The 13,469-nt window shown below is 46.2% G+C and overlaps 1 protein-coding gene across 2 annotated transcripts in view; it reads left to right on the top strand.

Annotated features, from left to right (window-relative positions):
* The first annotated feature begins 861 nt into the window (after nt 1–861).
* LOC147629777 (PX domain-containing protein EREX-like) overlaps nt 862–13,469 on the top strand; it is a 99,384-nt gene continuing 86,776 nt past the window's right edge. For both annotated transcript variants that reach the window (XM_086811286.1, XM_086811285.1), the window contains exons 1-2: nt 862–1,355; nt 1,485–1,625. In XM_086811286.1, coding sequence (XP_086667412.1) covers nt 1,266–1,355; nt 1,485–1,625 — 231 coding nt within the window. In that variant the 5' untranslated portion in view covers nt 862–1,265. The remainder of the gene's footprint in view (nt 1,356–1,484; nt 1,626–13,469) is intronic.

Below are 13,469 nucleotides of genomic sequence, written 5' to 3'. Positions count from 1 at the left end.
CTTCACTGTCGGGATCTCTCCTGGATGCAACTTAACAATTGAAGAGGGAAAGCATGCCTTTTGGGACTACCTTGCTAGGGGATTCTAGGGGAGAATAGGTAAATGGGTGGAGGAGAGCTTGGGGCTTAAGGGGTTTTGGGGTGATTGGCTACTGGGAGATTAATTAAGGAGGCAAGAGAGATGGATTTAATATTATGTATTATAAGATAATGCTGTGTGTGGGAGATTTGGGTCTTTAGGAATTTGTTGATATTTAATAAAGGATCTAAACAGTGGGTAGATGTGTTAGAGATGATGTTCAAATGTGTGCACTTTTTTTGGTATGTATACTATATTAATAAGCTGAATAATAATCTATTTGCTGAGGCAATTTAGGCATTGCAGGCAGTTTCAGGCCTCTGGTGTTGGGATGTTAACACATACTAGGGTACCCTAATGTTGATTGGTTTGTGGTAGGTGTACACTCGGAAAGATGTGAGAGCCAAATATCCCAAGTTTGGGACTAAAACTAAAAGGTGGTACTTGAAGGAAAAGCAACCATTGGATATTTGTATGGCCTTGATTAAAAATCCTTTGGGAAGGAGACCTATGGTGAAGATCTGGACTAAAGGTGGTACTTGAAGGAAAAGCAACCATTGGATATTTGTATGGCCTTGATTAAAAATCCTTTGGGAAGGAGACCTATGGTGAAGATCTGGACTAAAGGGGATTATTTTGAAGAGCAGAATCCTAAGGAGTTCACCTCTGATATTTTGTTGATTGCTTGTATGCAGTTGGGCTTTCATATATCTTGGGAAATGTTCTCTTTTGTTTGGGAAGATGAGAAGTGGGAGTTAATATGTGATCTTCTTAATAGGGACTGGGAGTAGATGTGATATGAATTTGGCTGAAAACTTTCTTTATGTTGTTGGTCTATAAATATAAATATATAATTATTGTTAAAGAAAGGAAAAAAGAGCATATCCTTTGTGTTTCAATTTATCAAACGAATTAATTCGTGGTACCCCCAATTAAGGTTGTGCCACAGCGATGGCTCTGCATACCTACGTGTTGAAAAACCCAAGAAACGCATGGGAGAAGAATTGCCAGCCAGTATGTATATGTAAGAGAGACGATGCATCCATCATTGGGGGGTTCTTGATCTCCGGCACTGGTTCTACCTTCTTCTCCATCAGATGGGAGCCATCGCTTTAACCTGATCGAAGCTTTTACACACACACCCATATCGATTCCTTGTGCAGATTTCAGGATCTGCTCTGTTGGCTATGGTGGGAGACAGCCGCGGTGGCCATCGGCATGATGGGGCCTCGCCATTGCCTTTCGGAATGGATGCCAGCCCTGCCCCCACTCGATGGGTACGTGTAAATTCTCTGCCTTTTGCTTTTTCTTGTTGACTTTCTGCTTTTCTGCTTTGCGGGCATATTGGATCAAACACCATTGTATTGATTGCTTTCTGTGTTCTGCTTTTTTTTTTTGGGTGGCAGACTGGAGGCAACACTATCTGGCCCCATGATCCACGCTCTGGCTGGAGCTACTGCGTCATGATACCATCTTGGATTGCACTTCCCAACTCACAGACTGTCGCCTCTGTCGATGTTGGCAGCCATACTGCAAACTCTACTGTGGTAAGTGTTTTTGATTTTCTTTTTCTCCCCCCTCTCTTCCTTCTTTGAATGCATTGATCATGAAAGGTGTGTTGGTGTTGTACATGGTCATTTATAGATGTGGCTCAGAATAGAACCTTCTTTGATGAGGAGTTCAGGATCCCGGCTATTGTTACAGATCGTGTACAAAGAGCCAAAGTAGCGTTGAGAACACTTGGTAGTGATCTAAGTGTATGTAGGTCTACTAGGGTTAGATATTTGGTGGACAGGTTGAGATATGATGGGTACACATCACATCATTGTGCATATATGGTCAAAGAAATACAAGAGATGGACGCAGGTCTACGAGAGCCCGTGGAGAGGTTGAGATATGATGAGTATTCAACCCATCATTATGTATATATTGTAAAAGCATTACAAGGGATAGAGCCCACATGCTTTGAGGAGGCACTTGGACATGAGCATGGGGAAGATGCCATGGATGACCTTGATTGTGGCCTTACCCTTGGCCCATTTGATCACAGTTAATCCGTAGCGACAATAGTATATTTCGTGCTAGCGTGCTTTTAGCTACAAGACTAATGAGTCCAACAAAATCCATTTCCCATTTAGCAAACGGTCTGACAAACATCATAGGTTATAAGGCACTTTGTCTTTTTATTGTGAAGCACTCGCACTCGCACTCGCACTCGTACTCATGGCATCCAAAGAGTGTCGGCCACCACAACCCGGCATAGAGGACTTTTCAAGTGGTAATTTTATCCCCAAAATGCTCTCCACAGTGACTCTTGCATGAGGTTATTCAAGAATATCTACGTACTTGTCTTCACATACACAAAGTCTCCTCGGTGCATCTAGCCTTCCAAATGTGTCGGGCTGTGATGCTAGCAATCAAGTGTCCAATCTCTGTGTTGGTGATACGTAGCTTGACTTTGGCATATCTTGAAGATGGCACCGTTGACCCACTCCTTGGGTAACCCGCATGACCATCTCTTTGTTGTTCCCTTCAAACTTGAGTTGCGGGCCGGACTGTGTCAACGAAGCAATAGCACCAAAACAAATGTAGACATTGCTCCTTATCCTTCTAAAAAGATGTGCTATTGTAATCCAACTTCTTTGTGCCTCCCTACACTCCCTATGAGGGAAAAAGGACGAAAGGGCCAGATGTACGAGAGATCAGAGCAAAAACAACACAGCATGAAATGGGTGAGTGAGTGTATATATGATGGTGACTGAAAATATGTACAAAAGATTCTCTGATGTGAGGAGACTCTGAGTAGAAGACCAGTGCAAAAGCATAGACAATGACTGAGTTGAAGCACGGTTGATGACGAAGGCTTGCATCGATGTGAGCAAAGGCACTCCGATAGGTGGTTGGTGTCGAAGGCTTGCATCGGTGGATGCAGAGGCACTCCGAGGTGGTAGTGGGCAGCAGAAGGTGAAGTGATGCAGACTTTGGTGACAAGGGTGCTGCGGTATCTGAGGGGTGATGAAGAACAGAGAGGGCTGTCGTCAGGAGTGGTGCAGGCTCTGGTGACGAGGGTGCTGCAATACTTGAGTGGTGGTGAGGAGCAGAGAGGGCTGCTGTCCCATGAGCTGAGGTATAACGTTGGTGTGCTAGAGCAGAGAGCTGATGATGATGAAGCAGATGTAGTGTAGGCCCTGGCAGCAGCAACACCAGTAGATGTGGTACCTGATGTGGTCTATGAAATGGTACAAGTGCTGAATGATAAAGCGAATCTATATATAGTATGTGGGATGCTGGTTGGCCTAGTGCAAGGGACAATCGACCAACAGTAAGACCCAAAAAACAAGAATAAAACCTAATAAATCCCCTTTTTAGGGTTGGACAAAATTCCATTTTCACACACCCCCTCTCAGGCCAAAAAGGGGACCATGAGAGAAGATGAAGGATACCAGGGTCCCATACTAACACTTTGGTAGAAGGAATGTATTCCCCTCTGGAAGCAAAGTTTGATAAGATCAGAGAGGGAGATCATGATGGCAAAGATGGTGAAGATGAGTGGGTTGATCATCTCTCAATGTAAGATCTTGAACGGGGCTTTCCATTGAGTGAGAAGTCCCATCCACTATGTGATTTAGATCAAAGTAAGGAGAAATAACTTCTGGTGAGAAAAATTGGCCCTTTAGGAGTGCGGGTAGACAATCCATGTTGTGTGCTCTCGAGGTCTTTAATCCTTTTGCTCACGATAGCTCTGATACCATGTGAGGGCAAAAGGATGAAAGGACCATATGTACGAGAGATCAGAGCAAAAACAACACAGCATAAAATGGGTGAGTGAGTGTATACATGATGGTGAGTGAAAATATGTACAAGAGGTTCTTTGATGTGAGGAGACTATGAGTAGAAGACGAGTGCAGAAGCAAAGGTGATGTCGGAGCTGAAGCATGGTCGATGACGAAGGCTCATGTCGACGTGAGGCAAAGGCACTCCGAGAGGTGGTCGATGTTGAAGGCTCGCATTGGTGGATGCAGAGGCACTCCGAGGTGGTAGTGGATCTGAGGACTTCCTAGTCTATTGACATGACTAAGATTGAATACAAAAACTAAAGAATTAGAGAGCGGAAAGCTGTGTTGTTTGCATTGAGACACAAGGCCTTGTTAAATAGGGCCTGAAGAGGTACAAATAAAGAGGTACATCCCTGATGAAAGGGTGTGTCGCTTGAATGAATAGTTATGTCCTTTGGACGTAGAGATGTGTCCTTTAATCAATAGATGTGTCCCTTTGAAGAGACGTGTCCTTTTGTGATGATCCATGTGACCCTTCATTGGTGTCCTTTCAATGATTAAGAGTAATTAGGATAATTAAGATAATTAAGAGAGATTACGTCACAATCGTAACATTCCCTCCCACTTAAAATAAGATCCATGGTTATATAAGTGATTGTTGTTGACGAAAGAACTCTTGAAGTAATTCTGGGTACTGTTGTAGATCTTTATCACTTTGCCAAGTTGAATATGAATCATCCAAATCTTTCCATTGTATCAAGAATTCTCTAATAATCTTCTGTCGAGTTCCTTTCTGTCGTACATCAAGAATCTTTTCTGGAATTAAGATCATATGCTCATCTTCAATCTCTGGAATATAATTGCAAAATGTCTGGAATGGGAGAATCTCCTTGTACAAACTTCTTGATCCATGATATGTGAAAAGTCGGATGAATCTTTTTCCATGAAGGTGGTAACTTCAACTTATAACTTAAAGGAGAATTCTTCTTAATAATCCGAAAAGGACCATAGTAACATGGTCATAACTTTGGAAAAACTGATTTCATTGTTTTATATTGATGAGGAGCCACGAACAAAAGAACCATATCACCTTCTTTGAATTCATCACGTCGACAACGTCGATTAGCCGCTTGTTGATATTGTTCCTGAACTCGAATCATCTGATCTCGAACTTGAAGAAGAGCATCTTGTATTTCTTAAACTAACTGATTCGTTAATGTCACCTTGTGTTAAGAACAAAGTTCGATGGCACAACTGGTGTATGACCATAAGCGGCTTGAAAAGGACTCACGTCCACGCCTATTGCTGTGTGATGAGAATTATTGTAAGCAAATTCCATTAATGGTAGATAATCTTCCCAAGATGCTAGGCGAGACTGAATATAATATCTGAGCATCTCTTCAAGAATTTAATTAACTCTTTCAGTTTGGCCATCTGTCTGTGGATGATATGTTGAATTGAACATTAAATTTGTGCTAAGTGACTTGAAAAGTGAAGTCCAAGAAATGCCTTGTAAATTTAGGATCTCGATCTGAAATAATGGACTTTGATAACCCATGTATCTTGAAAACATACTGAAGAAATAACGAAGCAATATCCGGAGCTTGAGCTGTCTTCTTGCATGGTATAAAATGTGCCATTTTGGATAATCTGTCGACCACCATCATTATTTGGGTATTACCTTTTGAAGAACGAGATAAAGATGTAATGAAATCCATACTGATACTTTCATTTGGTACTGAAAGTGGTTGAAGAAGATCGGCTAGAGCTTGTTTATTGGCTTTCATTTGTTGACAGGAGAAACATGCTGTAACAAACTTTATAACATCTTGCTTCATTTGAGGCCAATAATAATAAGCTGTCAGCAAAGTCTTGTTGATACCAGGATGAGCTGCATAAGGAACCTCATGATCCAAGAGTTTACGCATACTTGTGTTATGAGGCACACAAATGCGATCCTGATAATATAATAATCCATTGACGAGAGAATAAGCTGCATAAATCTTTAAATCAGAAGGAGTAGACTGTGTAGTCGTAATCACTCGAAAAGTATTTGCAAAATCTCGATCGTCTGCATAATGATCCACAAGAGTTGTTGGAATGTCGATTTGAACTGTAGAAATAGCCATTGCTAAGGCCTGAGGCATTTTGCTAAGAGCATTGACAACCACATTAGAAAGACTAGGAACATATTCAATAGCCATGTGGAAGTTTGCCAAATACTCCACCCATCTGTCTTGTCGTGCATTTATAATTGGTTAAGTGAAGATATACATCAAGGAATGATGATTTGTCTTAACAAGAGAATCTGCTCCTAGAAGATAGTGCTTCCAAGCTCGATAAGCATGAACAATTGCCAAGAATTCTTTATCGTATATTGGATAACGTGTTTGAATTGCTGAATGTTTATGACTATCAAAGGCAATGGCACGGCCTTGTTGCATGAGAACTCCGCCAGTTGCAATGTTAGAAGCACCTGTCGTGACTTTGAAAGGAAGTTTGGGGTCTGTGATTGCCATTACTGGGGTTGTTGTCAAAGCAACCTTTAGCTTATCAAAGGTGTGAGAAGCATCATCTGTCCATCGAAAAGCAGGGGCTGACTTTAAAACCTCTGTCGAAGATGCTGCAATTTCCGAAAACTTGAAGATCTTTGTATGATAAAAATTGGCAAGACCCAAGAACGATCTGACATCATGAATATTTTGCAGTGTCGGCCAATCTTGAATAACTTGTATCTTCTTAGGATCAACGGAAATGCCATAAGTTGAAATGACGTGTCCAAGGTACTTCAGTGATATCTCAAAAAATTCACTTTTCTCTGGATTGACAAAGTGCATTATCTCGCAAAACCTGAAAAACTTGATGTAGATGCTTTTTGTGCTCATCGATTGAAGCACTAAATACCAGAATATCGTCCAGATAAATAATCACGAACTTGTCCAGAAATGGTCGAAAGAGGTCATTCATGAGACTCATAAAAGTTGCTGGGGCATTGGTTAACACAAAAGACATGACCAAATACTCATAATGTCCATACTTCGTGCGAAAGGTAGTCTTGTGCTCATCACTGAAGGCACTCAAGGGTTAGGGTTAGGGTTTACACAGGTTCAAGCAAGCGTGGAAACCAAGATGAGAGAGAACACGACTTTTTGGTATGCGTCAATTATCTGAAAAGTGAAGTACAATAGCCACATGATAGTGACCCTAAAAGATAAGTGTTCACATGTTCGGCCATAAATGTGCCGGGTGGACCAAAACACTTATAAACTGCATATAAGTGAAACTGAACTAAACTGGGGGAAAAAACCTCCACTAACTGAAGTAAAAAGTGCCCCAGTAATCTACTGATGATCACTAGCACTCCTCTGGGTGCATACACAACATAAAACCCAACAAACCCCCCTGGAGTGATATGTGATCATTGTACATCATCCACCAAAAGGAAACAAATTCAAAGCATTGCGGAATGCTTCAAATTTCAGACGTGGTAATGCCTTGGTGAAGATGTCTGCCACATTCTGATCTGTAGGACAGTATATCAGACTGATATCTCCTGCCTGGAGTCTCTCCCGAACAAAATGATAGTGAATCTCAATGTGTTTCGTGCGAGCATGAAACACAGGATTCCTGGCCACAGCAATGGCACTCTGACTATCAGTATAGATAGGTGTAGGCTCCTCCACTGAAATATCCATATCAGTCATAAGACGACGCAGCCAAACACACTCAACAGTAGTAGTGTAGGCTGCTCTGTACTCTGCCTCACAAGACGAAGTGGCCACTGTGGTCTGTTTCTTGCTTAGCCAAGAAATGCATGAAGCGCCAAGGAAGAAACAATTTCCACTAGTGGAATGTCTGGTATCAAAATCACCAGCCCAATCTGAATCACTGTAAGCGTGTAACTGCATGTCACCCCCCTTGGGATAAAGCAACCCAAGAGACAAGGTACCTTGCAAATAACGGAATACACGCTTCACAGCTTGCCAATGTGACAACCGTGGGCTGTGCATGAATCTGCTCAACTGAGAGACTGCATACTGAATATCTGGCCTTGTATTACACAAGTAAATGAGGCACCCAACAGCCTGAGCATATGTAGTGGCATCAAAGGAAACACTGTCATCTCGTAGTGACAGTTTCATCCCAGGCTCCATAGGAGTACTAATAGGCTTGCAATCCTGAAATTTAAACTTCTCCAGAAGTTTAGCAACATAGCGTGATTGCAACAATCCAATGCCTCTGTTATCCTGCAAAAACTGTATGCCCAAATAGTAATGTACAAGGCCCAAGTCAGACATGTCAAATGTCTGTTGCAGTATCTCCTTAAAAGTTGCAATTTTGTCATCATTTGATCCCATGAGCAAGAGATCATCCACATAAAGACTGATGACCAGCAAATCTGTCTCTTCTTTCTTTACATACAGAGTGGCCTCTGCTGATGGACTGTTCACAAATCCCTGAGTGAGTAGAAAAGCATCTATTTTTGCATACCAAGCTCGTGGAGCTTGTTTCAAACCATACAAGGCCTTTTTCAGCCTGCAAACTTTCCCCTCATGACCATGTTCTGCAAATCCCATGGGCTGAAATACATAAACTTCCTCCTCGAGGTCCCCATGTAGGAATGCAGTCTTTATGTCCAACTGGTGAACAACCCAACCACGATGTGCAGCCAATGCAATGACACACCTAAGTGTCGACATACGGGATGTAGGAGCAAATGTCTCCTCATAATCAATGCCCTTCTTCTGTGCATAGCCCTTTGCAACTAGACGGGCTTTGTACCTGTCAATGGATCCATCTGCATGTCTTTTCAACTTATAGACCCATTTAGTACCAATGGCTTTCTTGCCTTTGGGCAGATCAACCAAATCCCATGTTTGATTCCTTTTAATAGAATCAAGCTCATCCTGCATGGCTTTGTTCCAATGCACATTATCTCGTGCATCCACAAATGAATCAAGCTCATCATCATCCTGTAAACTGGCTGCCATAACCAGATTCAAATCCATGATGTGTGCATGCTCATTGGTCCTTGTCTCCCTACGAGTACGACCAGCAAGAGGACCCTCTAAATGGCTGTCGTGTAATGTCCTCAAATACCATCTAGGTATATGTCTGACCTGTGGTGCCTGCTGTCCCATATTTGGTTCAGCTTCTGGCTCATTTGGCTGCTGAATTTCTGCACCACCTACATCATTTGCTGGCTGTCCAGTACCCTCATGAGTTGGATCACCAACTGTGGAATGAAACTCCATGGGTAGTAGACCTTCAAACACATCATTTTCAGCCTGATTTGCCTCATAACCAGCCATGGATATTTCTGATTTTTCATCAAAAATCACATCCCGACTAATGAATATCTTCCTGGATAGTGGGTCATATAACCTGGATCCCTTGCTCTCACGGCTATACCCAACAAAAATGCATTTTGTGGCTTTATCATCCAGCTTCCTCCTCAACTCTTTGGGTATGTGTGCATATGCAAGACACCCAAAGATACGAAAATGCGATACAGAAGGCTTGCGGCCATGCCAAGCCTCAAAAGGAGTAATAGAGACCAATGCCTTTGTGGGACATCGATTCAAAATATGACAAGCACACATTACTGCTTCCACCCAAAAGATATGTGGTAGTCTTTTTGCCTTTAGCATACATCTGGCCATCTCCATGAGTGACCGATTCTTCCTTTCTGCAACCCCATTCTGCTGTGGAGTGTAAGGAGTAGTATACTGATGTTTTATACCTCTACTCCCAAGAAAGGAATTCAGCACATGTGACATATATTCCCCCCCTCGGTCAGAACGGAGAGTCTTCACCTGACTCTGTCTCAGCAAGTGCTACAAAGGCCAAAAATGCATCATATACCTGTGATTTCTGTGTCAAAGGATACACCCAGCATATACGAGAGAAGTCATCAATAAATGTTGCAAAATAAAAGCAACCACCTAATGACTTCGTTTGCATGGGACCACAAAGATCACTATGTATAAGTTGCAACTTTGCAGTTGCTCTTAGAGCCTGATCACGTGGAAAGGAAAACCTGTGCATTTTTCCCAAAATACATCCTTCACAAATATGATCTGGAGGCTTCTCCATGAGAGGTAGATCTGTAAACATATTATGTCGCTGCATAAGCATAAGACTCCCAAAATTTACATGCCCCATGCGAGCATGCCATAACTCTGCATCAACCATAGCTGGAGTAAGAGTGAATGCATGATAAGCAGACTGATCCACTGGCTGAAATGCATCCAACTGATAAAGTCCATGACATAGTGTACCAGTAAGCATCAAGGTCAAGGCATTTGCTTTGTCTCTGACCATGCATTTATCATCATCAAAGTGGACTTTTTTTTTTGTTTTGGAAAAACGGTCCTTCTATTAGTTAATGAGAAAACGCCATATGGCTACAAAGCTCACCTCGCAAGGAGGGATAAAAAACACAATGAACACCTGAGCTCCCCCCCGTGGCTGGCCGCTCTCTGGGGGGGGCTACCTAGTAATACATGATGGAGGTGAGAAAAGCCAAACTGGCGGTCTATAGTGCCAAGTGACATCCTCGTCCCTCGCGGGCGGTGAGGAAAGGACCAGGCTGCCAAGTGCGGAGGAAAGCCTTGCGGCGCCCTCTCATGCGATCCGAGTCGCCCTGGAGTTTCCCCCAGTGTCCTCTCAAGGTGTGAATGATGTCCACCCAGAGGGCCTGTATGACCTCCGCCGGTGGGGTCGCCTGGTGGTCAATGGCCTCCCTGCATCGGGCTCTCCATATGTGCCAAGCCGTCATGCTGCTGATCATCTCCCATCTCTGCCCGACCCCCTCCTGAGAGGCTGCCGAAGAGAAGTCTGGTGTCGGAACCACCGCCATCGCCCTGTCAGAGACCTGGATGGTCACACTGCCAGGGACGTCCTCATATCCAAGTGCAGGGCCGCTGTCCGTGGCCCAAGCCACCGCACCCCACGTCACCAACATCTCACCTGGTGAGCCTGCAAAAACCATCCTGAGAGCGCGCTGCCAGACCTGTTGTGCCTGTGGGCAATCCCATAAGCAGTGCCGCTGTGACTCCTGTGCATGGCCGCACCGAGGGCAGGACGCTGGGTGTCTGCCAAAAGCTAGCCAAGCCCCCACAGCCAATCCTTTATGCGCTGTGAGCCAGAGAAAAAGCGTCACCTTCCGGGGCTGGAAACTGGCCCAAAGGCGCTGCCAGAAGTCCCTAAGAAAGGCAGGAGAGAGCCCCTGTCGCCGCCAATGCTCGGCCGCTGCCGGGGTGCTTGCTATCCTGTGTCTCTGAATCCGCCGCCCCAGCCTCGCTGTGTACTGAAAGAAGGGGATGGCAGGGCTGGTAGGGGCCGAGTAGGGATCTCGCCAAAACCACTCACTTGGATCCCACTGGAGGCGAATAAGAGGCCTGCTGTCCCACGCCCATAATCTCCAAGAGCAGTCCTCCCCTATCGAGGCCGGTGAGGGGTCTACATACCACTGCCTCTGATGAAAGCCGACCACCCGTACCCTCTGAAGAATACAACCCTGGAGCCCATCCAAATCCAGTCGTGTCCTCTGGAGCTGGCCACCCTCTCCCACCTCGAAAGTGAGTGGGGAGACGCTCTCCGCTGTGCCGCAGACCGCTAGAAGGATCTCATGCCGAGTAAAGACACCCATCCACTGTGGAGGTGGAGGGTCCTGTACTGGGGTCCGCCACTCCCGGGGGATGGCCGCCTCAATGTCCTGTCTCATCAACTCTCTGCCCCTCATCCCACTGAGCCTCCTCTCCTGAACCTCTGGAGGCAACTACTGAAAACATATCCAGTCGTCTAGGGACTGGGCCGGGCCGGGCCGGAGCTCAACGGGCCCCACGACACGTGAGACCGCGAGCCAACCATATGGCCACTGGGAAGTCGAATCAAGGGGTTCCAGATCAATGGCTGCCGCAAGCGTTCCTCATCGGTGCCCGGGGGAGTCTGGAAAAGGGACGGCCTCAGATGCGCCCAGGCCCTCAGAAGGCTGGCTGCAAAACGCTCCTCGAAGCCAAGGCCCACTCCTCTGGATCGCTGCTCCGTAAAGATCCACCTGATGCTGGGGGTCCAGGGGCCGCTAAGAGAAGGAGTGCGGCTGAGCATCCTGGAAACAAGAAACTCCTTCCACGGCTCAGCGCGCCTGGCAGGAGACCACGAACTACCAACTTGCCAAGCAAAGCACGACTTTGGCAAATAGGATCTACAATGCCCAGGCCGCCTCTCTCCCTCGGCTGAGTGATCACAGCCCATGCCACCTTGGCCCTGGCGGGTCGCCCGTCGCCTCCGGACCAAAGAAAGTTCCTGATGAGCCTCTGCACCTGGCCAATGCACGCCCGAGAGAAGGCCCAGCAAGAAGTGATGTACCACATGGTAGCGAGCAGAACCTGGTTGGCCACAACTACTCGGCCAGCCAGAGATAAACGAGCGGTACTCCAATACAGAAGCTTCTTCCGAATACTCAGAAGAAGGGGGGCTATCTGCTGCTCCGGAGATATATCAATGCCCACATAGCATCCCAAATAACGCACTGTAGTGCCGGGGGGCAGCCACTGAAAACCATCAACTGGCCTCCAAGTCGGGGGGGGCATAGAACTGACCCACAGCCCACACGACTTGTGCCAGTTGATCAAAGCGCCCGAAGCTCTGCAAAACCTGTCCATGGCTGAGGCGAAGCGACGGAGGTTCTCCTCACCTCCCTGAAGATAGACAGCAGTGTCGTCCGCAAACTCCGAGTCTAGGAGCTCCTCTGAGGTGCGGATGGGAAGCTGGAGGCCCCTCAAACCTGTGTCCTGTGCCGTCAAGAAGGTGCTCATGGCCTCCGCCACAAAAAGAAAAAGAAAGGGCGCCAAGGGGCACCCCTGCCGCACCGAGCGCGAGAGCTGGAACCTCTCTCCGCACACGCCCTGTATCAGCACCTGGCTATGAGCCGAAGTGTAGAGTGCAGAGACCCCACGAATCCACTGAGGGGGGAAGCCCATCCTCTCCATAGTGCCTTCCAGAAAGGCCCAGTCCACCCGATCATATGCCTTCTCAAAGTCGAGAAGGAGCACCGCCAGATCCTCCTGTCGAAATCTAGCCAAAGCCGTAGCCTCCCAGAAAGAGAAAATGTTATCCAGAATGCTCCTATCCTGGATGAAGCCTGTCTGCGTGGAGTGGATGATGTCCGGAAGGTGAGGCTGAAGCCGCCTGCTGATCGCCTTAGCTAGGACCTTGTAGGCCGTGCCTAGCAGGGTGATCGGTCTCCACTGTCTAATCTCCAGTCTGTCTCCTCCCTCTTTGGGGATCAAGTGGATCAACCCCTCTGCCATGCTGTCCGGCATGACTCCCGTCTCCATAATCTCCTGGAGTGCCAATCTGAAGCCCCTATGAAGGAGGCCCCAGTATCTCTGGAAGAAAGCCACTGAGAGACCGTCCTCTCCTGGGCATTTGCCCCGAGGTAATGCCTGCAGAGCCTCCTCCAGTTCCGTATCCGAGAAAGGGGAGAGAAGGGAGTGCTGCAAATGGACCGGCACAACCGGTCTCGTGAAGCTCCAGACCGCCTCCCTAGCCTCTCTCACCCTGTCGTCTGCTGGCTCAGCAGAGAGAAGATCCCTGTGAAAATCTGTG

Source organism: Cibotium barometz, chromosome 17 (genome assembly GCF_041138505.1).
Source record: "Cibotium barometz isolate CiBa-2024 chromosome 17, ASM4113850v1, whole genome shotgun sequence".
NCBI lineage: Eukaryota > Viridiplantae > Streptophyta > Polypodiopsida > Cyatheales > Cibotiaceae > Cibotium > Cibotium barometz.
This window is presented reverse-complemented; position numbering and strand designations above follow the sequence as displayed.